This window comes from Onychomys torridus, unplaced genomic scaffold (genome assembly GCF_903995425.1).
Source record: "Onychomys torridus unplaced genomic scaffold, mOncTor1.1, whole genome shotgun sequence".
In the NCBI taxonomy this organism is placed as follows: Eukaryota; Metazoa; Chordata; class Mammalia; order Rodentia; family Cricetidae; genus Onychomys; species Onychomys torridus.
The window spans coordinates 279,802-306,828 of NW_023413700.1; the positions used below are offsets into that span (position 1 = coordinate 279,802).

Genomic DNA, 27,027 nt, shown 5'->3' on the forward strand with positions numbered 1-27,027 from the left:
TGCTAACATTCATTTATAATTCTCAGATTCCTCAGTCTGTATGCAGTGAGAGCTGTCATCCTGGATTCATGAAAACCCACCGAGAGGGTGAGGCTTCCTGTTGCTTTGACTGTAAGCACTGCCCAGAGAATGAGATTTCCAATGAGACAGGTACATGTCAATCATGCAGAAAACATTCACAGCTCTCCACACATGCAATATCTAAGCAAATGTAAAATATCTGTAAGTGAACTGCAATCAGTTCACTTTAGTGAAGACAATCGTCTTCCTCCCAACTGTTAGAAAACCACAGGTTGCAGTTTATTTCTCCCACTGAAATAACACACTCTTGACATTGAAATCCATACCTGCTTTGTGTTCTTGAACCACTGTGGACGTGTCTGCCTACAGAAAACCACTTTCCCACACCACAGCAGTATGATTCATTTCACCATGCAGTTTGTTTTGTTTTCTTTTTTTTCTTTTCTTATATTATTAACACATTTTCTATTCATTTTACATACCAATCACAGATCCCCCTTTCCTCTCTCCTCCTGCCCCCCAGCCTTCTCCCCCATCCCATCCCCATTCCCACCTCCTCCAAGGCAAGGACTCCCATGGGGAGTCAACAGAAATCAGTACATTCATTTGAGGCAGGTCCAAGCCCCTCTTCCTGCACCAAGGCTGCCCAAGGTGTCCCACCTAGGCATTGGGCTCCAAAATATCCTACTTGTGCACCAGGAATGGATCCTGGTACCACTGCCAGGAGCCTCCCTAAACAGTACAAGCTAAATGATTGTCTTGCTTATGGAGAAGGCCTAGTCCAGTCACTTGGGAGCTCCTCAGCTATTGGTCCACAGTTCATGAGTTACCACTACTTTGGCCTGGTGGTCTCTCTACATTTCTCCATCATGATCTCCATGTCCCTTGCTCATAGAATCCCTCCTCTCTCTCATTGACTGGACCCCTGGAACTTGGCCTGGCACCTGGCCATGGATGTTGCCATCTGCTTCCATCACTTACTGGATGAAGGCTCTACCTTGGTACCTTGGTTTCTCTTCTACTGCTGTGAAAAGGCACTAGGACCAAGCAACTTATAAAAGAAGACATTTAATTGGCTTACAATTTCAGATTGTTAGGGCTAATGAAGGCAGAGGCATGTGTGGTAGCTTGAATGAGGATGGCCCCCATAGGTTCTTATGCTTGAATACTTGCTCTACAGTTATGGAACTGTTTGGAAAGGATTAGCATATGTGGCATTGCTGAAGGAGGTCTGTCACTGAGGAAGGGAATGGAGGTTTAAAAACTCACTTTATCCCGCCCTTCTCTTTCCCCCTCTCTCTCATCTCTGTGTATCATGCCTACAGATCAGATGTAAGCCCTCAGCTCTTTTTCCAGCTCCATTCCTTCCATGCTGCAGCTTGCCATGTTCTCCATCTGGAACTGTGAGCCTGCAAGGTAAATTCCTCCTTTTATTAGTTGTCTTGGTTATGGTGCCTCTTCACAGCAATAGAAATTTAACCAAGACAGTGTGACAACAGGAACAGTTGGGACTTTACATAACAATCCCCAAGTAGGAGACAGAGAAGACACATTGTGAATGACAAGATCCTTAAAACCATTCCACAGCAGCAGGCCTCTCTCAAAAGGTCCACATCTCCTAATCCTTGCCAAATAGCTCCACCAACTGGAAGACAAACCATACAAATATGTGATGTAAGGGGGTATATTCTCATTCAAACTACTGCATTATGTTCCCTGAAACCTTTAGTCTTGTGAGCCTATCATAGTTTTATTTTTACTTTAATTCAGTTTTATGATAATTCTATATATTATACAATACATCCCAACCAAAGCCTCCCTTCCCTTCCCTCTACCTAGCAACACCCTCTACCTCCCTTTCTTCCCCAGATCCACTGTTTTTCCAGTTCACTTCAGAAAATGAGAGCCTCCAAGAAATATTAACTGAACATGACATAACAAGATGCAATAAGACTGGGCATAAACCCTCATATCAATGCTGGACTAGGCAACGCAGTAGGAAGAAAAGCATCCCACAGGCAGGCAGACAAGTCAGGCACACCCTCACTTACACTGTGAGGAGTCCCACAAAAACTTCAAGCTAAAAAATCACAGCATGTATTCAGAAGGCCTAGCACAGACCCATGGAGCCTCCCTGATTGCTGCTCCAGTCTCTGTGAGGCCCTATGAGCTCTGCTTAGGTGATTCTTTGGGCCATGTTCTCCTGTTGACCTTAACCCATCTGGCTCCTACAATCCTTCCTTCTCTTCTTCTGTGTGGTTCGCCAAGCTCCCTATAATGTTTGGCTGTGGATCTCTGCATCTACTCTCATCAGCTGCTAGAATAAGTCTTCTTGATGATGATTGGGCTAGCACCAATCAATGAGTATATCAGAATATGATTAGAAATCATTTCATTGACTTTTTTTCTTTTTTCTTTCTTCTTTTTTTCTTTTCAGTAGTGTTTGGTCCTCTAGGTCTCTGAGCATTCAGCTTCACATTCCTGGCCATCCAGGCAATGTCCAGCATGGGCTCTTTCTCATGACAAATCAGTCACTGGTTGACCACCCCCATAAGCTCTGAGCCACCATTGCCCCAGCACAGTTTGTTGGCAGACAGGTTTAGGGTGGAAAGTTTTGTGGCTCACAGGTTTCCCAGTCCCACCACTGATAGCCTAGCCTGGTGAAACAAGATGGCCGGTTTAGGATCCATATCATCAATAACTAGGAGTCCTCTTAAGGGTCACCCTCATAGCTTCCAGGAAGTATCTATTTCACTAGGTTTGCACATAACTCCCCATAATCCATGTATTCCAGTCATGTCTCCCCAAACTGCCTCCCTGTGTCCTATTTCCCAACCTGATCCCTCCTGCTATTCCCCCTGCCCTCAGTACACTAACAAAAATTTGTTATGATTCCCTTTCCCAAAGAGATCCATTTGTCACCTCTAGAGCCCTTCTTGTTACTTAGCCTCTCTATATATGTGGATTATAGTGTGATTATTCTTAACAGCTAATATTCACTTATAAGTGAGAACATATCTTGTTTGTCTTTCTGGCTCTCCGTTTCCTCACAAAGGATAATTTTTTTTTCTAGTTCCATCCATTTACTAGCAAATTTCATGGTGTCAATTTTTTGAAACAGATGAATAATACTGCATTGTGTATATGTAGCACATTTCTTTATCTATTCTTTGGTTGTGGGGTATCAAGACTGTTTCCAGTTTCTAGTTATTATGAATAATGCTGCTGTGAACAGAGTTAAGGAAGTGTCTTTATGGTAGGGTGGAGCATCCTCTGGGTATATGCCCAAGAGTGGTATAGCTGGGTCATGAGGTAGGTCAGTTCTCAATTTTCTGAATAATCACCATATTGATTTCCAAGTGCTATACAAGTTTGCACTCCCACCACCAACAGAGGAGTGTTCCCCTTGCTCTGCTTCTTCACCAGCATAAATGGTCACTTATGTTATTGATCATAGCCATTCTGACTGGTGTAAGATTGAATCTCAAACTCTTTTTCATTTGCACTTCCCTGATGGATAAGGATGTTAAACATTTCTTTAAGTGTTTCTCAGCCATTTTGGTTTCTTCCATTGAGAATTCTATGTTTGGATTTGTACATCGTCTTTTAATTTGATTATTTGGTTTGTTGATGTCTAGTTTCTTCAGTTCTTTATATATTTTGGATATTTGCCCTATATCTGATGTGGAGTTGGTGAAAGCCTTTTCCCATCAATAGGCTGCCATTTTCTCCTATTTATGGTGTCCATGCCTTAACAGAAGCTTTTCAGTTTCCTGAGGTCCCATATATTAGTTGTTGATCTTAGTGCTTGTGCTATGGGTGCTCTCTTCAGGAAGTCATCTCCTGTGCCAATGGGTTCATGGCTACTCCCCACTTTCTCTTCGGTTATGTTCAGTGTAGTTTTTTTTTTTTTCAGTGAGTCTGCTTTTCTGTTAAGGTTTTTGATTCACTTGGACTTGAGTTCTATGCAGGATGATGATTATAGATCTATTTGCATTCTTCTACATGCAGACATCCAGTGAATTCAGCACCATTTGTGGAAGATGTTTTCTTTTTTTCCATCGTGTCTGTCTGGCTTCTTTATCAAAATTCACATGTCCATAACTGTGTCTTCAGTTAGATTTCATTGATCAACCTATCTGTTTTTATGCCAATACTTTATGGGTTTTACTACTGAAGTTCTGTAGTGCAACTTTAAATCAGGGATGGTGATACCTCCAGAAGTTCTTTTATTGTACAAGCTTGTTTTAGCCATTCTGGGTTTTTGCTTTGTCATATGAAATTGAGTCTTGTCCTTTCAACTCTGTAAAGAATGGAATTGTGTTGCAGTTTTGATGTGGATTGCATTGAATCTGTAGATTGCTTTTGGTAAGATGACCATATTTTACTATGTTGAACGTACTGATCCATGAGCATGGGAGATCTTTCCATCTTCTTATATAGTCTTCATTTCTTTCTTTAAGCACTTGAATTTTTTTTTTTTTATGCAACCACTTGCTTGGTTAGGGTTACCCCCAACAGATTATATATTGTTTGTGGCTTTTGTGAAGGGTGTTGATTTCTTTCTCAAATACCTTGCAATTTGTAAAGAGGGGGATATTGAATTTTTTAATTAATCTTGTATTCAGCTATATTGCTGAAGCAGTTTTTCAGCTACAGGAGTCCCTTGATTGAATTTTGGTGTCAATTATGTATATTATCCTATCATCTGCAAATAATGATTTTTTTTTTTTTTTTTCTGGAGCTGAGGACCGAACCCAGAGCTTTGCGCTTGCTAGGCAAGTGCTCTACCACTGAACTAAATATACAACCCCAAATAATGATACTTTAAATTCTTCCTTTCCAATTTGTATGCTCTTTATCACCTTCAGTTGTCTTATTGCTCTAGCTAGAACTTCAAGTACTACATTCAGTAGTTATGGAGGAAGTGTACACGTTTGTCTTATTCCTAAATTTAGTGGAATTTCTTTGAGTTTCTGTCCATTTACTTTAATGTTGGCTATAGTCTTGATGTAAATTCCATTTTCAATAATTAAGTTTGTTCCTTGTATCCCTAATCTCTCCAAGCCTTTTATCCAAATTGATGTTAGATTTTGTAAAAGGATTTTTCAGCATCCAATGAGATGATCCTGTGCTATTTTCTTTCATTCAGTTTGTTTATGCAGTGAATATGTTTACTGATTTTTATATGTTGATACATCCCTAAATCTCTGGGATGAAGCCTATGTGATCATTAGATATGTTCTTGGATTCTGTTTCCAAGTATTTCATTATTTTTGCAACTATGTTCATAAGGGAAATTGGTCTGTAATTCTCTTTCTTTGTTGACTTTCTTTGAGGTTTGTGTATCATGGTGACTATGGCTTCATAAAATGAATTTGCCAATGTTCCTTCTGCTTCTATCGTGTGGAATAATTTAAGGAGTGTTCTATGAGCTCTTCTTCAAAGGTTTTGGAGAATTCTGTTATAAAACCCTCTAGCCCTGGGCTCTTTTTGGTTGGGAGACTTTTCATGACTGCTTCTATTTCCTTAGTGGTTATAGGTCTATTTAAATTGTTTATCTGATCTATATTCAACTTTGGTAAGTTGTACCTATCAAGAAAAAATATCCATTCTTTTAGATTTTTCTAATTTGTGGAGTACAGGTGTTTAAAGTATGACCTAATGATTCTTTGGATTTCCTTGCTGACTGTTGTTATGCCTCTATTGTCATTTCTGATTTTGTTAATTTGGGTACTCTCTCTTGGCCTTTAAATTAGTTTGGATAGTAGTTTGTCTATCTTGTTGATTTTCTCAAAAACCAGCTCTCTGTTTCATTGATTCTTTTTATTTTTCTCTTTATGTCTATTTTATTGAATTCAGCCCTTGATTATTTTTTTTGCCATCTATTCCTCTTGCATGTTCTTGCTTCTTTTTCGTCTAAAGCTTTCAGATATACTGTTAAGTTGCTTGTATGAGGTCTCTCCACTTTTTATGTAGGCACTTAGTATGAACTTCCCTCTTTACAGCACTTTCATTGTGTCACATAAGGTTAGGTATGTTGTGCCTTCATTTTCATTGAATTCTAGCAAGACTTTAATTTCTTTGATTCTTCTTTGAATCAAGGGTAATTCTGCAGACAATTGTTCATTTTCCATGAGTTTGTAGGCTTTCTGTTTTTTCTGTTGTTGTTGAAATCCAGCTTTAATCCATTGTGGTCTGATAAGGTATAGGCTGGTTATTTCAATTTTCCTATATCTATTGAGACTTGCTTTGTTGGTGAGCATATGGTAAACATTAGACAATGTTCTGTGGGGTGCTGAAAAGAAAGTATATTCTTTTGTGTTTGGGTGAAATGTTCTATAAATGTTTGTTACATCGATTTGAGCCATAACATCTGTTAGGTCCATTACTTCTCTGTTTATTTTTTTGTCTGGATGACCTGTCTATTGGTGTGAGTGATATATTGAAGTCTCTCACAATTAATGTATAAGGATTATGTGTGATTTAAGCTTTAGTAATGTTTCTTTTACAAGTGTTGGTGATTTTGCTTTTGAGTTACAGATGTTAAGAATTGCAATGTTCTCTGTGTGGATTTTTTTCCTTTGACTTGTGTGATATGTTCTTCTCCATCTCTTTTGATTAAATTTGGTTGGAAGTCTATTTTGTTATGTATTATTTTTTTGGAAAACCTTTTTCCAACCCTTTACGTCTAGGTAATTTCTATATTTGGTGTTGAGGTGTGCTTCTTGTATGCAGCTAAAGGATGGATTCTGTCTTCAAACCCATTCTGTTACCTATGTCTTTTTATTTGGGAATTGAGTCCACTAATATTAAGAGATATTAATGACCAATGATTGTTAATTCTTGTTATTTTGTTGTTGTTGTTGGTGGTGATGGTAGTGATGGTGGTGGTGGTGGTGTGTGTGTGTGTGTGTGTGTGTGTGTGTGTGTGTGTGTGTGTGTTTCTATTCTTTGCTTTTTGGTTTTTTTTTTTTTTTTTTTTTGGCATGAGAGTGTCTATTGCCTTATTTTAATGTGTGTAGTTAAATTCCTTGGTTTGCACTTTGTAGGAACCCATTTTCAGGTTCCTTGTGGCTTTACCCAGCAGGTCTGCATAGAGAATGATTAGGGCCATGGGCCTGAGTGCAAGTGTCTGAAATGGTCTGTACTTGGCTGTTCTGGGGGAGAAGGTCTTTTGTTCCACCCCTTGGTGTCTCTATAAATACACTAGGGCAGAGACAGTCAGGGCCTATTGGAATAGGTTCCAGGCTCTCTCAAGGCTATCCTGTATTTTCTGTTTATCTCCACAATCTAAATCCTTCTATCTAATATTTCCTGCTGCTTGCACTCAAGAAAACTCTGAAGGAGCTGTGGGGTTGGTGGGAAACCCCTCCACAGGATTTTTCCTTCTCATATCTTCTATAGACCTGATTTTGTGGGTAGATATTGTTTAAATTTGATTTTGTCATGAAATATCTTGTTTTGTTCATCTATGGTGATTGAAATTTTTTCTGGATATAGTAGTCTGCACTGGCCTCCATGGTCTTTTAGAGTCTACATAACATCTACCCAGAGTCTTCTATCTTTTGAGTCTCCATTAAGAAGCAGGATGTAATGCTAGTAGGTCTGCCATTATATGCTGTCTTTTCCCCTCTTTTCAGCTTCTAATAGTCTTTCTTTGTTCTCTATGCTTAGTGTTTTTGTTATTAAGTGGCTTGGGGACTTTTTTTTTCAGGTTCAATCTATTTGGAATTCTGTAGGCTTCTTGTACATTTATAGGAATGTCCTTCTCTAGGTTAGAAAAATTTTCTTCTATGATTTTATTAAATATATTTTATGGGCCCTTACGCTAGCATTCTTCTAGTCATATTATTCTTAGTATAGTCTTTTAATAGTTTCCAAATTTTCCTGAATGTTTTTTTTTTCTTTTTTAAAAAAATATATTTGTGTTTTAATTTTACACATCAGCCATGGGTTCCCCTGTCCTCCCCCCTCCCGCCCCCACCCCTATCTTCCCCCATCCTCTCCCCTCTATTCCCATCTCCTCCAGGGCCAAGACTCCCCTGGGGATTCATTTAAACCTGGTGGATGATGCATCCACTTTTTAAATTTTATAATTTAATTTAATTTTACATATCAGCCATGGATTCTCCTGTCCTCCCTCCCTCCCCTCAGCCCACCCCCCCACTCCCATCTCCTCCACAGGAAGGACTCTCCTGGGGATTCAGCTCAGCCTGGTAGATTCAGTCCAGGTAGGTCTAGTCCCCTCCTTCTAGGCTGAGCAAAGTGTCCCTGCATAGGCTCCTGGGTTCCAAACTGCTAGCTCATGCACTAAGGACAGGTCCTGGTCCCACTGCCTGGGGGCCTCCCAAACAGTTCAAGCTATTCAATTGTCTCACTTATCCAGAGGGCCTGATCCAGTTGGGGGCTCCTCTTGTCTCACTTATCCAGAGGGCCTGATCCAGTTGGGGGCTCCTCATCTATTGGTTCATAGTTCATGTGTTTCCACTAGTTTGGCTATTTGTACCTGTGCCTTTTCAAATCATGGTCTCAACAATTCAAAGTCATACAATCCTTCCTCTTTCTTGACAATTGCATTCCTAGAGCTCCACCTGGGGCCTGGCCGGGGATCTCTGCATCCCCTTCCATCAGTCATTGGATGAGAGTTCTAGCACGACAGTTAGTATATTTGGCCATCCAATCACCAGAATAGGTCAATTCAGGCTTTCTCTCGACCATTGCCAGTAATCTGCAGTGGAGGTATCTTTCTGGATTTTTGGGGACTTCTCTAGTACTTTGCTTCTTCCTATTCCCATGGAATCTTCATTAATCATGGTCTCTTTTTCCTTGTTCTCCCTCTCTGTTCTTGATCCAGCTTGATCTCTCTTTCACTTGACCATTGCTCTTCATTACCCCCCACCACGTCCAGTTTGCTCATGTAGATCTCATCTATTTCTCTGTTGGTGGACAATCCCTGTGTCTTTCTTAGGGTCCTCTTTTCTAGGTAGCCTCCCTGGAGTTGTGAGTAGCAGTCTAGTTATCCTTATCCTTTGTTTTGCATCTAGTATCCACCTATGAGTGAGTACATACCATGTTTGTCTTTCTGAGTCTGGGTTACCTCACTCAGGATGATATTTTTCTAGATCCATCCATTTGCCTGCAAACCTCATGATGTTATTGTTTTTCTCTGCTGAGTAGTACTCCATTGTGTATATGTACCACATTTTATTTATCCATTTTTCAGTTGAAGAGCATCTAGGTTGTTTTCAGGTTCTGGCTATTACAAATAATGCTGCTATGAACATAGCTGAGCAAATGCCCTTGTGGTATGATTGAGCATTTTTTTTGGAATATGCCCAAGTGGTATAGCTGGGTCTTGGGGGAGACTGATTCCTAATTTTCTAAGAAACTGCCATATTGATTTCCAAAGTGGCTGTACAAGCTTGCATTCCCACTAACAGTAGAGGAGATTTCCCCTTGCTCCACATGCTCTCCAACATAAATGTCTTCAGTGTTTTTGATCTTAGCCATTCTGAAAGGTGTAAGGTAGTATCTCAGAGTCATTTTGATTTGCATTTCCCTGATGATTAGGGATGTTGAGCAATTCTTTAAATGTCTTTCAGCCATTTGAGCTTCCTCTGTTGAGAATTCTTTGTTGTTGTTGTTATTTTTTTTTTTTTTAGGAATTTTTAGATTTAACATTTTTTTTGAACAATGAATTTATTTCTTGTATTGTATCCTCAACACTTGAGATTCTCTCTTCTATCTTTCGAATTTTGTTGGTGATGTTCACTTACCCAGTTTTTCCATTTCCAAAATTCCCTCCATCTGTGTTTTCTTTATTGCTTCTATTTCCATTTTCAGGTCTTGAACAGTTTCCTTCACCTGTTTGTTTGTATTTTCCTGGCTTCCTTGGCATTATTTAAGGAATTTATCAATCTCCTTCAATTTTTTGTTTGTCTTTTCCTCAATTTCATGAAGGGATTTTTTCATTCCCTCTATCATATTCATAAAGTTGTTTTTAAGGTTGCTTTGTTGTATTCCAGCACTGTTGGAATGTTCAGGTCTTTTTGTCAAAGGATAGCTGGGCTCTGGTGGTTTCATTTTGGTCTTTCTGTTGTTGATTATGTTCTTACACTTTCATTTAGGCATCTAGATTTTCATTGATTATACATCTAGATGTTAATTCCTGACTTTTTCTTTGTTGAGTTTTGTGTAGTTAGAGTTTTCCTGCCTGGCCCACAGTCAGGACAAATCTCTCTTACCCGCCAGTCCCATAGTCGCTCAGACCCAACCAAGAAAGCACACACAGACTTATATTATTTACAAACTGTATGGCTGTGGCAGGCTTTTTGTTATCTACTTCTTCTATCTTAAATTAAACCTTTTCTATAAATCTATACTTTGCCACATGGCTCGTGGCTTACCAGTACCTTACATCTTGTCATGGCTATGGCTGTTGGCCATATCCCTCCCCTCAGCCTTCCTGTTCTCAGGCTTCTCTTCTTCCTTGTCCTGCCTATCCTATCCTTCCTGCCTGGCTACTGGCCAATCAGCACTTTATTTATTTTAACCAGTCGGAGCAACACATTTGACATACAGAACATTCCACAGCAGTTTTGTTCCTTGGTTTCTGTTTCCTCTCTGTTTTTTTGGCCTAAATGGCCAGGGATTCTGGTGACTAGGATTTGTGGCCCTCATGACCTCTGGGATTTAGATACCAAACTTGCCTCTGTGGTTCCAAGAACCTGTGTGGCTTCTGGTATTCTGGGTACTTGCTGATTATCTGGATTCATAACATCACATATCCTCCAGTAAAACATAGGTTTTCTACTGAAGTTGTGGGCTAGGAAAGGGAGTGCAGGGGAGGTACAATTAGGGGTTATTAGGCCAGCTTTAGGTAGTGTTGTCTAGCAGGGTACAGTGGCTTATCTTGTGTCCCTAGAACCTCCCTGGCCTGGGATAAAGAAGACATTTTCTGCCTAAGGTATGGGTCAGGATATGGAGCCCAGGGGAGGAGTATAATCAGAGGCTGTCAGGAATACTTTAAGGAGTATTAGAAGGTGATATGGTATCTTTATTTGGGGTCACCAGATTGACCCTGACCTCCAGTAAAGGTGCCAGAGTTGTGGGCTGGAATATGGAGCAAAAGACGGGGGTGCTATTAGGAGATGCTGTGCTTTAAGGAGTGTAGCCACCAGTGTGCAGAGTCTTACCTGGGGTTCCTAGGAACAGCCTGTCCTCCAGTAAAGCTGCCAGAGCAGTTAGCTGGAATATAGATCCAAGGGAAGGAGGGGCTTTGATCCTTAAAACAAGCCTGGCCTTTGATACAGTGTAAGTCTTCTGCTGAAGTTGTGGGCTGAAATATGGAGCCCAGGGGAGATAGTACAGCCTCAAGCTGTTGAGCATACTAGGGTCTCTAGGATCAGTGAGCCTCCAGTAAAGAAATCAGAATTTTGAGCCAGAATATGGAGCCCTGTAGAGGGAGTGCTGTTCTGCGATGTTATTTTTTATTTATTTATTTTCTTCTGGTTTTGTTGGACTTTTCCTTTATAGTTTGATTTACAACTTTGTGTTTGTATTTTTATTTATTTATTTATTTTATTATTATTATGTTTTAATTTTATACATCAGCCATGGGTTCCCCTGTCCTCCCCCCTCCCGCCCCCACACCCAACTTACCCCCAGCCCATGGGGATTCAGTTAAACCTAGTGGATTCAGTACAGGGAGGTCCTGTCCCCTCTTTCCAGACTGAGCATGTGTCCCTGTGTAAGCCCAAGGTTCCAAACAGCCAGCTCATGCACTAAGGACAGGTCCTGGTGCCAGGTGGAGCTCCAGGTATCCAACTGTTGAAAAAGAGGAGGAACTACAAGAGCGTGAATTGTTGAATCCAAGATTGCAAAAAGCACAGGGACAAATAGCCAATCGAATGGAAGCACATGAATTGTGTTTGTATTTTTATTGTTTGTGTGTGCCTGTGTGAGAGAGTGAGATTTTTTAAATTGTTTGTTTTGTTGGGGTTTTGTTTTTTCCTTTTTTAAAGACAGAGGGGAAAGGATGTGTGGAATTGGGTTGGTATAGAGGTGGGGAGAATTTTGGAGGAGTTGAAGGATGGCAAAATCATAATCAGAATGTATTATATAGGGAGTAAGAATGTTAATGTGATAATATAAAGAGAAAGAAATATATCAAAATTTAAAAAACTATATAGAAATATGGGCATTATTTATTAATTGTCCATTGATAATATAACAGAAAAATCCATAAGTATACATCATAATCCAAGAATAAACTGATAAAATAACAGGAACAGAGCATTCAAACTCTGTTCCATAAAGACATAAGAATACATGCACAGTGCTGTATCTATACATTACATAGATACTATTGTACAGAGTTATGAGAACAGTGTCACTGATGAAATTACTCAAGGCCACAAGAATTTAAGAATACTAATTCACTCAGGCTCCTTCAGAGAATGAAGATTAGAGAACACCATAGACTTTATGAATGTAGATATATTTGGGATATGTAGAAGAGAACATCATTATAGGATAAGTATTTCAAAGGACATTCTATTATACTGAAGTTTCATACCCTATTAAGAATAGAGATTTATTAATGAAGAGGCAATGCCAGAGTCAAATTAGGTTCATGCAGTGTATACCAGTGCTCTAATGACTTATGAAATAGAGACAACAGTGTAAATAAAGGTGAGGATACCATATGAGTAACAACAGAAAAAGCCTTAGCATTGTTTAATTTCTGTCAGCATGAAGTAGAAGATAAATTGAGTTTATTCCTTCTGTATCTGTATCTGTATCTGAAACAGAAGAAGATGGTTTAGATAACATTGCAAAGTTCTGGAGTAGGGAAATGGCTTAGGATGCCAGCCTGTGTTGACTATCCAAGAGAGGCCTTACCCCATATGAATTGTGGATGAGTGTGGGGGTGGGGAGAGGTGGGTAGAAGCAGGAAAAGCGGTAACTATGATTGGTATGTAAAATAAAAATATTAATAAAATAAAATGTTAAAGAAAAGGGGGAAAGAGAACCTGAGTATGCATTCATAATCGCTTGCATTTTTGCCAGATGTGGACCAGTGTATGAAGTGTCCAGAAACTCACTATGCAAATACAAAGAAGAGCCACTGTCAACATAAGACTGTGACATTTCTGGCCTATGATGACCCCTTGGGGAAGACTCTCACCTTCATGTCCTTGGGCTTCTCCTCAATCACAGTTGTTGTTCTTGGAGTGTTTCTGAAGCACAGAGACACTCCTATTGTCAAGGCCAATAACCGGCACCTCAGTTACATCCTGCTCATCACTCTGTCCCTCTGTTTTCTCTGTCCCTTGCTTTACATTGGCCATCCTAGCACAGTCACCTGTATCCTGCAGCAGAACACATTTGGACTTCTGTTCACTGTGGCTCTTTCCACTGTGCTGGCCAAAACTCTCACTGTACTTATAGCCTTCAAGATCACTGCTCCAGGGAGAATGAGGAGGTGGCTGCTGATAGCAAGGGCCCCTAATTTCATCATTCCTATCTGTACCCTACTGCAAGCTGTTCTCTGTGGAATTTGGCTGGCAACCTCCCCTCCATTTATTGACAAAGATGCTCATTCAGAACATGGACACATCATCATCCTTTGCAACAAAGGCTCAGCTATTGCCTTCTACTGCATCCTGGGATACCTGGGAACACTGGCTCTAGGTAGCTACCTGATGGCATTTTTGTCCAGGAATCTGCCTGACACATTCAATGAAGCCAAATTCCTGGCTTTCAGCATGCTGGTGTTCTGCAGTGTCTGGGTCAGCTTCCTCCCTGTCTACCACAGCACCAAGGGTAAGGTCATGGTGGCTATGGAAGTCCTCTCTATCTTGGCTTCTAGTACATCACTTTTAGGCATCATCTTTGCTCCCAAGTGCTACATCATACTATTAAGGCCAGAAAGGAACTCACTTCATCACATTAAGGACAAAACATATACTCTTAGGAAAAGCCTTAAATCCTAGCTCCCATGTGTCTTAAAGAGATTTGAAGCATGATTTTTCTTCACTATATGAACACTCACATATGAAGTCATAATTTGGCATTTGATCCCATAGGCTGTTATTTCTTTAAGTAATCCTACTATCCTAAATGAATTCTGTATCCATCCTTTCTTTCATGTTGAGATATATACTGCATTTTGAGTCCTCTTTCATTCACTATTACTTTTATGTTTTTTTATTTCATTTGCTGATGAAATCCACATTTGTGAATTCTTCCATTTGGATCATTCACATTTTTATTAGCTTGACAACTGGATTCAAATAAGATTTATTTCCTCTATCAATTACATATGCTGATGAACAGATTTAAGAGTCATATATGTAAATATTCTTAAATATTTTATAAATTTGACATTCAATACAACTCATTTGTGTTGATATAGTGTTTTGTTTTTGTAGCCCTTAAGACATTTCCCGAATTTGTCATGCTGTCTTTTATTATATGTTTTTATTCTGAAGAAATCCAAATTCTTTATATTCAATGTATCTTTTCATGAAGATTATACTGTACCGGGTCACTGCATAATGAGCTACATACTAAGTTATAGAAAACTTAGGACCTCATTTTATAACCCCAAAACAAATATCAACCAGAATAACCAATTTGCAGTCAATACCTGGAGCCTGTCTTTGAATTATGGTGCCCTGTGTCAATACCCCGATGTAAGTACTCCCACTGACTCTGTACTCACTTCTCTGTGTTACTCTAACCACCCAAGCAGCCTTTATCTTGTCACTTCCTCACAGTCCTTCACCTTCTGCTAATGTGGTAATATTCCTTCAATTCACTCCATGGACTGGTAAAGAACTTCAATCCAGAAAAGCATCTGCAGCCATTGAGGTGGAGGCTTCTCTGAACCTAGGACACCAGATAGAATCAGCAAAAGAACATGGTGCTTAGCTTCACAACTGATCTGTGTGATGGCTGTATGTGAACTAGGACTTCATGAACTATGTCAAAGAGAGCTAGATCTGTCAGGAAGACTAGTTCAAGAAGGTTAAACAAGAATCAATAAGAAAGTTGGAGACTGGCACCTTCTTTTACATAAGGGGTCCCCCAAAGAGGAAAGTGATGCCTCATGCATGTGTAAAGCCCCAGGGCTCTTCCTATGATGTATTCCCCTCATTGTCATAGAAACACACTTTGTTCAGCTCTCTGATCTATTCAAAGTGTGTGTGTGTGTGTGTGTGTGTGTGTGTGTGTGTGTGTGTGTGTGTGTGTTGAGTGTATTGTTACGTGCAAATGTGTGTATAAGTGTTCTTGGAGGCCAAAAGAAGGCATTGATCCCTTGGAGGTATTCTTACATGCAGGTGTGAACTACATTTTATGAGGGCTGTGTATTGAATTCAGCCACTATGCAAGAGCAGTACATGATTTTTTGTCTGCTGAGACATCTCTCCAGCTTCTGCATTTATTCTATCTGTTTATCAAAACATCCATCTCTATCTCTTAAGTTATACTCTTCTAACTCTCAGAATGCATGAGGATTATCTAGTCTTCCCCCTGCAAGGGGTAGCATTGCTTTGCCTTCATCTGCAAACATAATTTCACAAACTTCCTGCATTTTCCCTCAGTATTCAATTACTTTCAAAGTCCTACATTTGCTAACATATCAAAAAGAAGCCTCTGAGTTTGTTTCAAATTTTATTGTATATTAGAGAACAAAAGAACATTTCCACTTCACATTAACATCCAATATCCAAGTTTTGTAAAAATAGGTAGCTGAGTGGAAGATTATGGAAGACAATGTAGAGAAAAATGACACTTCTGGACATCATTATAACAAGAAATAGTGACAGTGATTAGGTAATGTGTACGTCTTGCATTGTATCCTAATAGGTGGTTCTGGAAGATGTTTTCTCCCTTAACTTCTGTAGAGAATCTCTTTCTGGTCTTAACAAAACTATGTAGCACTTGGGGACAAAGATGCATCCCAGCAAGCCTGCACTTGAGGTCAAGATGGAGAAGACCTCCACAGCCACCATGACCTTGCCCTTAGTGCTATGGTAGATGGGGAGAAAAGTGACCCAGACACTGCAGAACAACAGCATGCTGAATGTCAAGAATTTGGCTTCATTGAATGTGTCAGGGAGATTCCTGGCCAAGAAAGTTATAGTAAAGCTCAGCAGGGCCAGAGAGCCCAGGTATCCTAAGACAGAGTAGAAAGCAGTTACTGAGCCCTTGTTGCAAACAATGATTATTTGGCCATGCTCAGAGTGTGCATCAATATCAATAGAGGGAGGAGAAGCTTCCAGCCAGACTGCACAGAGAAAAATTTGGATGATGGTGCAGATGGGAATGATGTAGTTAGGTGCCCCTGATACCAGGAGCCACCTCATCTTTCCTCCAGGAACAGTGACTTTGAAAGCCAAAACCACAGTAAGTGTTTTGGGAAACACAGTGGAAACAGCCACAGTGAATACAACTCCAAATGTGATTTGCTGCAGGACACAGGTGGCTGAGTTGGGACGGTCGATGAAGAGCAAGGAACAGAGGAAACAGAAGATGAGGGAGATGAGCAGCATGTAGCTGAGAGTGAGGTTATTGGCCTTCACAATGGGAGTGTCCTGGTACTTCACAAATATCCCAAGAACCAGAACTGTGAATGCAGACAAACACAAGGCCATGCAGGACAGAGTCATCCCCAAAGGGTCATCAAAGGCCAGAAAGGTCACATCTTTGTGGAGGCAGTGATTCAGCTCTGTGTTGGCATACTGGTCCTCTGGACACTACACAGTGATCCACATATGATACAGAAAGCAAAAGTATTGTTAGTGGAACTTTGGCATTTCTTATTGACAGGCCATGCTAGTGTATTGTGGAATCTTTGCAACATCCACATTTTTTATCACTGAAGACGTATTTGAGACTTTTCTGAGGAGCAATGCTTCCATTTTGTAATGGCTTTTTTCTTCAAGGACAAACACAGATCCTATGGATTCACTATAACATCAGTCTTTCTGTCTGAATTAGAAGTGATGCCCTCTTGTTGGAGCCAATTTTTCCTGCTGGCTTTGCCAAACAGGTCTGCATAGAGAGCATGATTGGACCACGGGCCTGAGTTTAGGTGTCTTGAGAGGGTCTACCCATAGCTGTGCTGGGGGAAGGTCTTTTGCTCCACCACTTGGCATTCCTTTAAATACACTAGGGCAGAGACATCGATTAGTATCCAGGCCCTCTCCAGGCCATCCTGTATTTTCTGTCTTTCTCTCCTCTCTATCCCTCTAACTAATATTTCCTGCTGCTCCTATGCAAGAGTACTTTGGGTAAATGGGGGGAGGGTGAGGGATGGCCCCCCCACATGCTCTCATGTACCCAAGGAATGCTCAATCATACCACAAGGAGAAATGCTCAACTGTGTTCATAGAAACATTATTCATAATAGCCAGAATCTGGAAAAAACCTAGATGCTCCTCAACCAGCGAATGGATTTTTTAAAAATGTGGCACATATACACAGTGGAGTACTACTCAGCAGTAAAAAATAATGACATCATGAAATTTGCAGACAAATGGACAGAATTAGAAAATATGATCCTGAGTGACGTAACCCAGACTCAGAAAGACAAACATGGTATGTACTCATTCATAAGTGGATACTAGATGTAAAGCAAAGAATAACCAGACTACAACCCATAGCTCCAGAGAAGCTAGCTAACAAGCTAGCTATACCCAAAGAGGAATGCATAGATCACCCTTGGAGGGAGAAATAGATGAGATCTAAACAAGCAAACTGGGGGTGGGCACGAAGAAGGGTAAGGAATGGGCCATGAGAACATAAAGGATGGGAACTGGAACAGGGGCAGAGTGGGAGAGGAAGGAAAGAGATATGATAAATGAAGACATCATGGGAATAGGGAGAAACCTGGTGCTAGGGATGTTCCCAGGAATCCAAAAGGGTGACCCCACCTTAGACTACTAGCAATAGTCCATAGGGTGCCTGAGCTGGCCTACTCTAGTAATCAGAATGGTAACTTATAGAGCCCACATCCAGTAACTGATGGAAGCTGATGCAGACATCCATGGCCAGGCACCAGACTAAGCTCCAGGAGTCCAACGGATAAGAGAGATGAGGGATTCTATGAGCAAGGGACATTAAGATCATGATGGGGAAACTTAGAGAGACCTCTAGGCCAAACTAGTGGGAATTCATGAACATTGAACCAATAGCCTTGAAGCCTCCATGTGACTGGACTAGGCCCCCCTGGCAGTGGGATCAGGATCCATCCCTGGTGCATGAATGGGCTTTTGGGGGCCCAGTGCCTATGGTGGGACCTCTTGTGCATCCTTGGTGTGGGGGGATTTGGACCTGCTTCTACTGAATGTACCAGGCTTTGCTGACTCCCCATGGGAGGCCTAGCCTTGGAGGAGGTGGGAATTGGGGATGGCTTAGGGGAAAGGTTGGGGGGGTGGGAGGAGAGAGGAGATGGGGAATCTGTGGTTGGTATGTAAAATGAATAAATTTTCTAAATTAAAAAAAAGAAAAATTAAAAAGTGTGTGAAAATAGTAAATGAAAGAGCTCATGAGTTTGAGAGTTTTGTGTGGATGTGTTGGAAATAGTATGGGGAGAGAGGGAAGTTTTAAAATGATATATGAAATTCTGAAGATAAATTAATTAAATATCATGCCCTTAGTTGTGTCCTCATTGGGATTAGTTTATAAAATGAAATAATCCCACTAGTAAAGGTAGGAAACTCTATACACGCATAGCTTGTATCTTATACCACCACATTAGTGAGCACAGAGCACCTACTTCCTTCTCTATGAGACCTGTGGGGGGACCAGACCCCACCCTTTCCCCTGGATATTCTTGAGGAGTGAGGGATAAGAGATTTAGGTAGAAATATAGAGGAGAGAGAGAGAGAGACAGAGGGAGAGAGAGAGAGACAGAGACAGAGAGACAGAGAGAGAGAAACACAGGGTAGCCTCAGAGGGGCCTAGATCCTAATCCACCAGCCCAGCACTTTATTCCAAAGGGCTTTTTATAACAATGCCAAGCAGGGAGGCAAAAGATTTCCCCTTTACTAGATACAACCAGGTACAGACCCTACCATATACCTAGTACACAGGCCTGAGGTCCAGTCATCCCCTTATGCAGCCCTGCTGGTAAAACAAGCTCTGATATGACTAGGAAACATCTGTGGGCTCCAACAGACCTTGGTTGTACTCAGTGGTGAAGGAGTTATTGGTAAATCAGCATGAACAAGACAACATGACAACTCTCAAGTGAGTTCAAAAGAATATTGGAATTAAGCAAGAATCCATATTCATAAGTTGTAATTTTCAAGAGAGCAAGTAAAGGAAATATGATTGTAATTGTGCTAAATTGTGGATAACAATGGAGAGCAATGATGTGCTTCAAGGATTTTAAGTCATTCTATGAAAAAAAACAACTTAGAATTTATGGAAATCTATGAACACAGTTTTTTGTTGTTTGTAGTTGTTTATGGGGCTGGAAAAAATAGCTTGGCTGTTATGAGAATGTTCTGCTCTTACAAGGTGTCAAGAAGGCATCTGGTGGGAGTTGGCTTATCTGACTCCAATGGGCATCCTGGGATGAACTCAGGTCATTAGCATTTCCTGCTAATTCTTCTCACTGACCCTAAATGTCTTTTTTTTTTTTTTTTTTTTTTTTTGTCTTTCAACACAGGGTTTCTCTATGTAGCTTTGCGCCTTCCCTGGAAGTCACTCTGTAGCCCAGGCTTGCCTCAAACTCACAGAGATAAACCTGACTCTGCCTCCCATGTGCTGGGTTTAAAGTGCGCCACCACTGCCTGGCTAAATGTCTTTTTTAAAAAAGATTTATTTATTTATTATATATGCAGTGCTCTGCCTGAATGTATGCCTGCACACCAGAAGAGGGCAACAGGTCTGATTAGAGATGGTTGAGAGCCACTGTGCAGTTGCTGGGAATTGAACTCAAACCTCTGGAACAGCAGCCAGTGCTCTTAACCACTGAGCCATCTCTGCAGTCCCTTAAATTCTTTTTTAAATGTTCTTTGCATTATAGACAATGACTGGCAATAAAAGTAAAAACAATTCTGGCTTCAACTCTGTATTTGGCCATCTCCAAATCAATAACCAGTTGACTTCTATGGATTGTGTGTATCACAATGGCATTTGAATAATTGTGGCTATTTCTTTTTACTACAAAACTATCCTATTTGTAGTATTGTGGAATTATTCACTGCTACTGTGTATAAAATCTTTAGTAGGATGCCTATCATTCTTTACATCATGTGTCCACACTTACCCCACTTTTTTGATATGAAATCATATTGAACTTGTAAGTTGGAACTCTGGAAATTGCATGGCATAGTGCTGACTCATGTTTAGCTGTTTCTAGTAATTTTACCCACAATTTCTCCTCTTTAGTCACCTGACATCCTACAACGGCATCAGTCTCAAAGCTCTCTGGGAACCTCCTTCACATGGAAGTAACAGCCCTTGCATCATCCCAAAGGCTCCTTAACAGGCTCCCATTGCAGCCTAATGGTACCACCCTGAATTCACATCTTCATGTCGTCTTCCCCACTCAACTGTCAGCTAAATGATAACACAAAATACTACCCATTCATCAACTGCTGTATAAACAGCATGCCCACCACCACATACTAGTTATTTACCATTCCAACACATGGTGACTCAATATCATGTCAGCGATGTTTGTGGGCAGTGGCAAAGACAAGTTGTATGAAATTCATGACTTCAGTGGCAGGAGGTGACTCAACAGTTAAGAATGCTTACAGCTCTTGTGGAGAACAAGGGTTTGGACTCAGCATCCATGTGGAAACTTTTATCTGTCTGTAACTCAAGTTCCAGAGGCTTGTATGCACTATTTTGGCTTCCAAAATCTACTGTACATAAACTCACACAATAAACCATACATATATTCAAGTAGGAAAAATGAATAACTAAATATCTATAAAGATTCATGAATGCAATCTAGTCTACATATACCTTTAGAGAGATACAATCAATGGGACAGATATATACAAGAATTCCCTCACAGGGATTTTTAATTTTTAAAAACACTTTCTTTTAGAAAATACTGCCAGCAATTATTTTACAATGAGTCAAAGATTTATGTGAAGGCACAGGGTATTAATTATAAGGACATTATTATTGATCATATACTTGTAAAGGAATAGATTTTATTTGTGCTGTTACAAGGCCACAGAACTTAGTAAGTCCCCAGACTCTAGCTCAATGATTCCATGATAGAAGTATCATTCAGACTGTAAAACTCAGCACATAGACAGCACCACCTGCAAAACTAAAACAAAAGACCTAATGCATATAGTTCTTATAGTTCTGGGAAAGTCTCAAAATGTACTAACTTTAATTTTCAGCTTCTGTAGATATGCTCCAGCTGACTGTTCTTGGCAGTTGAAGTATGTCAACCCAGATCATGATTCTCATGCTTAAAAACTCATCCTGAGAAAGGCTGAGGCTACACTGGGTCCTGAACACCCAGTATAGTTGCTATCCAGCTAATAAAGACTTTATTTGACTAAACCTATGTCTGAACAGTTTTCTCTGGTGAATACCACACAGCAGTGTAGCTCCCTTCCAGGCTCTTTCAATGTCACAGCATGTGTAGGAGAAGAAAATCAATCGTAAGAATTACTCAGGCTGGAGAGATGGATCAGAGGTTAAGAGCACTGGCTGTTCTTCCAGAGGTCCTGAGCTCAATTCCCAGCAACCACATGGTGGCTCACAACTATCAATAATGAGATCTGGTGCCCTCTTCTGGCTTGCAGGTGTACATGCAGGCAGAACATTGTGTATATAGTAAATAAAATAAATCTTAAAAAAAAAAAAAAAAAAAAGAATTTCTCCCTGCAGTAAACACTTACCTGTCTCATTGGAAATCTCATTTGCTGGGCAGGGGATACAATCAAAACAGCAGGCTGCCATTCCCTCCTGATGGAATTGTCTGAATCCAGGCTGACAATCAACACTGCACACAGCAAAAGGCATCTGAGGAAAATCAGGCAGATGTTGAGCCAGGAGTTGACTACTCCTTCAAGAGTTACAGCATCTCATCATGTTGAGTAGTTAACAAGTTTTCTTTCTATACATGACCTGACTGAACACATTTCTTTCAGTACTTTGTACAAGGCCACACATAAATATATGAGAACAAATTAATGAAATGTTGAGGTGCTTCTGAACTATTAAAATTTCAGGAAGATCTAGAAGTATATGTTGTGTGACCACTGGAAAGCCTGAATTGTACACCCTACCCACCCATGGTGTAGCTTAGTTTTTGTCAACTTGACACAAAGCAGAGCTACAAGAAAAAAAGATAAACTTAATTGAGAAATTGTTTCCATCTAATTGGCCTCTGGTCACATTGGTGACCTATTTTCTTAATAGCTCATTCTTCTGGGAAGTACCACCACACCTGGTCCTATTTCTGAATTTAGTGGAAAAGCTTTAAGTTTCTCTTTATGTAGTACAATATTAACTGTTTTGTCTTATAGAAACTTATTTTGTCAAGAAATGTCCTTTCTATTTTTCAAGGTTTTTTTCTTTGCTTTCTCTGAAGGGATGCTGAACATTGCTCAAGTACTTTTCTGTATCTTTTTAGATGTGCATATGATTTCTGTCCTAGGATATATTTATGTGACATATTATACTTAATTGATTTGCATATGCTGAAACAGCCTTATATCCCTGTAATAAGGTATAGAGATTGATCTTTCTGATGTGCTGTTAAGATGTTTGCCAGTGATTACTTGAGAATTTTTCCATCCATGTTCATAAGATTTGACTACAGTTTTCTTCTTTCTGATTCACTTTACCTGGAATAGTCTTTTTCCTTTACTTCTGAGACTCTGTTCTTCATGAGTGCAGTGTGTTCATTCTTACCAACAAAGTATTGTTTTGCCAAAAAGAAAAAAAATTTTCTTATATGTGTCCTTTGATTACAGAGTGGGATTCTTCAAATTCAGTTATTAATGAAAGTTATGTGGTAATTCTAGTCAATTTGTGTTTTTGTAACTTTTAATGTATTTCTAACCTTTGCTTTTCTGTCCAGTGATCTAGTGTAGTCTATATATTCCTGTGACATCTACTGTTTATCTTAATATTCAATGTGAAGGAGTATGAAGTGTGAAGAGACTCTTCAAGGGTCCCCTTAGTGCTATTCCTCCAATTTGTGTTCACAATTACAAGTTTTTCTGTCTTTCTGGAATTATGAAGCACAGCTTTGCTGGGTATAGTAATTGAAATGGTAAGTTTTGTCTCTATATGCTTGAAACACAAAGTTGATACTCACTCCTTTTAAAGTGTCTATGAATAAAGCTACTGTTATTACAATGGGGACTTTCAATGAAATTGATCTTCTCTCTTGCAACTTAAAATTCCTCTGTATTCTGCCTAATTCAGATTTTAGGTAATATTCAACAGGGGCGGGTCCTTTGGGGAACCTATCTGTTGGGCATTCTGACTGCCTCCTGTATCTGGATGGCCATAACTCCCCCAGCATTTGGTAAAATTTTGGCTGTCATTTTGGTCCTTTCACATGTTATTCTCCTCTTGTGCCTGTGCTTGCTTCCTTCCTTCCTTTCTTTCTTTCCTTTTTTAGAGATTTATTTATTTATTATGTATACAGTGTTCTGTCTGCAGGCCAGAAGAGAACACCAGATCTCATTACAGATGGTTGTGAGCCACCATGTGGTTGCTGGGAATTGAACTCATGACCTTTGGAAGAACAAGCAGCACTCTTATCCTCTGAGCCATCTCTCCAGCCCATGCCTGTGCTTTCTTAATAAGGTCTTTTATTGATGTCTCCTAAGTCTCTTGTGTTTTCTTTATCCTCCCTTATTGTTTTATCTTTGTCATAGTTTAAATTAAAATTCATCTGCCTTGTTTCAAGTCCCGATAGTCTAGATAGTCTGTCTTCTACTTGAGACATTCTCAGAGAAAGATGTTTTATACAGTTTGTTGCTTGAATTGTTGTGACTTTCCTTTTCAAAATGTTGGTATGAATTCTTCATTGTTATTGTACCTTTATTGAATTTTGTCACATCCTTTCTCAATTTCCTATTGCTTGCAAGTGTTTGTGATCTAATTGGATTGTCCTTAGAGGTAATTTTTCTGCTCTTTGATTCACTGGAACATTCTTACAATTATTCATTAAAACTTCATTTGTTATGTCACTGAGTTCACTGTCACTTAAGCCTATGCCATTTAGAGTCCTACTGCCTCACTGTTTGCAAGTTTCGTTTCTGCATTACAAGTTGCATATCTAGAATACAGCACATATTGGATTGTCTTTAGTTCTCCCTATTCTTTTGGTTGATGTTTTTGTAATGTTCCTTCAAGTTAAGCCTGGTAGAAGCAGGCTTGTGATTTCATTGCTCATCTCTGATCTAGTGGTAAAGGCCAGTAGCTAAAACTTCATCCCATTTGCTCTGTTCTCTGAGCATAATTATCTCATCATTGTGAAAATAGAATATCAACTGTTTATTTAACTGTATCTGAGCAACCTGAGATATCACTTCAGATGAAATCTGCAGACTTTTGTAAAGGTAAAGCCTTTCAAATTCAACACACAGTATTTTAGTAAGCAATGTAGTTCAGATACTATAAAACTAGACACGTCAGAATGAATGCCTGCACTGTACCTAGGGACATATAATGGGATATTTTATTTGCAAATTTCCTCAAAGTCAACTTATTATGACTATGAGTACCTGTCCAACCAAACAAGGAAACAAGATAATTTTTTTTTTGTTTGTTTGTTGGATTGATTGATTGACTATTTGAAGGAGTTATACAAGAATTAAGGTGCAGCTGGGCAGTGGTGGCACATGCCTTTATTCCCAGCACTTGGGAGCAGAACCAGTTGGATCTCTTTGAGTTCGAGGCCAGCCTGGTCTACAGAGCTAGATTGAGGACAGGCACCAAAACTGCACAGAAAAACCCTGACTCAAAAAACCAAAAAGAAAAAAAAATTAAGGTGTAAAGAAATGCCCTCCTAGTAAGGAATTTCTTCAGGGCTGGAGAAGTGGCTCAGCAATCAATTGCACTTGCTATTCAATCACCCACTTCTACACTTAGGCTCAAAATTGTCTTCAGTTCCTGGGTGTCTTAACCCTCCTGGCATACTTAGCTACCTCCTACTCATGTGGAACACAGATATACACAGGTGAAATACCCATATGCATAAAAAGTCTGGAAAATAAGTTATAATTAAAAAGTATCTAAGTTGGGCCATGAAAATGCTAATGTATTGTTAGAGATGTTGGCAATTTAGGACCTCTTGGTCAAAGTGCCTGAATAAAATTATAAATTAATGTTTTATATATCTGTTCTTTGTTCCAAATCTTTCCTTACAATTAGCTTCGTTCTTTTCAGCAAGTAGATTAGGGATTCAACAAAAGAAACGAAAAGCAATGGGCAGTAATAAGAATAGTAACAAGAGAATATTGATAACTTCACTGGGAATAATATAAAACATTGGCCTCATCTAGTTTTATATTTGTCTACAAATTAGAGAGATTCTAATGTGATAAATGTCCATCATATGCATGTCTTAGATTTGCAAAGAATTACTAAAAATTAAAATTTTTAAAAAGTGAAGAAACATAATCTAGAAATCTAAAATTGAGTCTTTACATGACCATCTAGTTTCACTAAGTCACAGGGAAACTGAAATTGCCCCACTTGACAGTGGTTACAACTGTGAGGTGCACATCAGTACATTTTGGTCAGACCCACCTGTCTAGCTCCTGTGGCCCACTCTATCATGTCTTCATATAAATGGAGCTGCTGGCCATGTGGAAAATATGGGTTAAAATCTCCTATTTTCACCTTAAGTCCAACACCATGGGGAAATCTCCAAATATGGAAAATGTCATACTCTGCTTGCAGTTTTTCTTTCTGATTCATATTTATTGCATCTCCAACAGGGTTAATAAAGTGCAAATTCTTCAGAAATCGGTGAATCCGAAAGATAGGCAACATTCTATAGTCCATATGCCCTTACTTTAAGTCAGAAAATCTGTTCTGATTTCATCTTAATGCAACTTTATTGAAGACGCCCAAGAGAAAAATTCTCAACAAAAGCATGTGAATATATAAAGTCATTGTTCCCACAATTTTAGTACTCTCAAAGGAAATCATCAAACAGATACACAAACACCAAATATAAATGTGCACAATGTACACACGCACACACACACACATACACACACACACTTCCACAAAGACACCCATGCAGAGGCACACACACACACACACACACACACACACACACACACACACACTTCCACAAAGACACCCATGCAGAGGCACACATAATTCAGCCACACTCATTTACATACATACACACTAACACATACATACATACAAACCTATACAATCAAATACACACTCAGACACAGAAACACACAGGCACATACAGATACCAAACACGCACACAGAGACACACAGAGATACAAACATTCACAAAGAGACATATGTACACAGAACAAATATTTGCTCGTATACACATACACAGGAGAAAGACATCGTATATTCACAGTAACACATCTATATACACACACATACACAGGCACAGAAATATATACAGACACTCACAAAGACACAATACCCATACACAGAAACAAACAAAGACACCCAGAAAATCAAACAAAAACATAAATACAGCCTTTGGTTCATAATTCATGTGCTTCCATTTGTTTGGCTATTTGTCCCTGTGCCTCTGGATAAGTGAGACAACTGAATAGCTTCAACTGTTTGGGAGGCATCCAGGTTGTGGGACCCAGACCTGTCCTTAGTGCATGAGCTGGCTATTTGGAACCTTGGGCTTACACAGGGACACTTTGCTCAGCCTGGAAAGAGGGGACTCGACCTGCTTGTACTGAATCCATCAGGTTTAAATGAATCCCCAGGGGAGTCTTGGCCCTGGAGGAGATGGGAACAGAGGGGAGGAGAAGGGGGGAAGGTGGG

General features: G+C 39.7%; 1 protein-coding gene and 1 pseudogene across 1 annotated transcript in view; one reads left to right on the forward strand and one right to left on the reverse strand.

Annotated features, from left to right (window-relative positions):
* LOC118576426 (vomeronasal type-2 receptor 116-like) overlaps window positions 1-14,021 on the forward strand; it is a 28,839-nt gene extending 14,818 nt beyond the window's left edge. Inside the window, exons 5-6 of the mRNA XM_036176686.1 lie at window positions 27-150; window positions 13,096-14,021. Of these exons, the coding sequence (XP_036032579.1) occupies window positions 27-150; window positions 13,096-14,021 (1,050 nt within the window). The remainder of the gene's footprint in view (window positions 1-26; window positions 151-13,095) is intronic.
* A 1,872-nt stretch (window positions 14,022-15,893) lies between these two features.
* The window catches only part of LOC118576420, a 35,987-nt pseudogene continuing 24,853 nt past the window's right edge, over window positions 15,894-27,027 (reverse strand).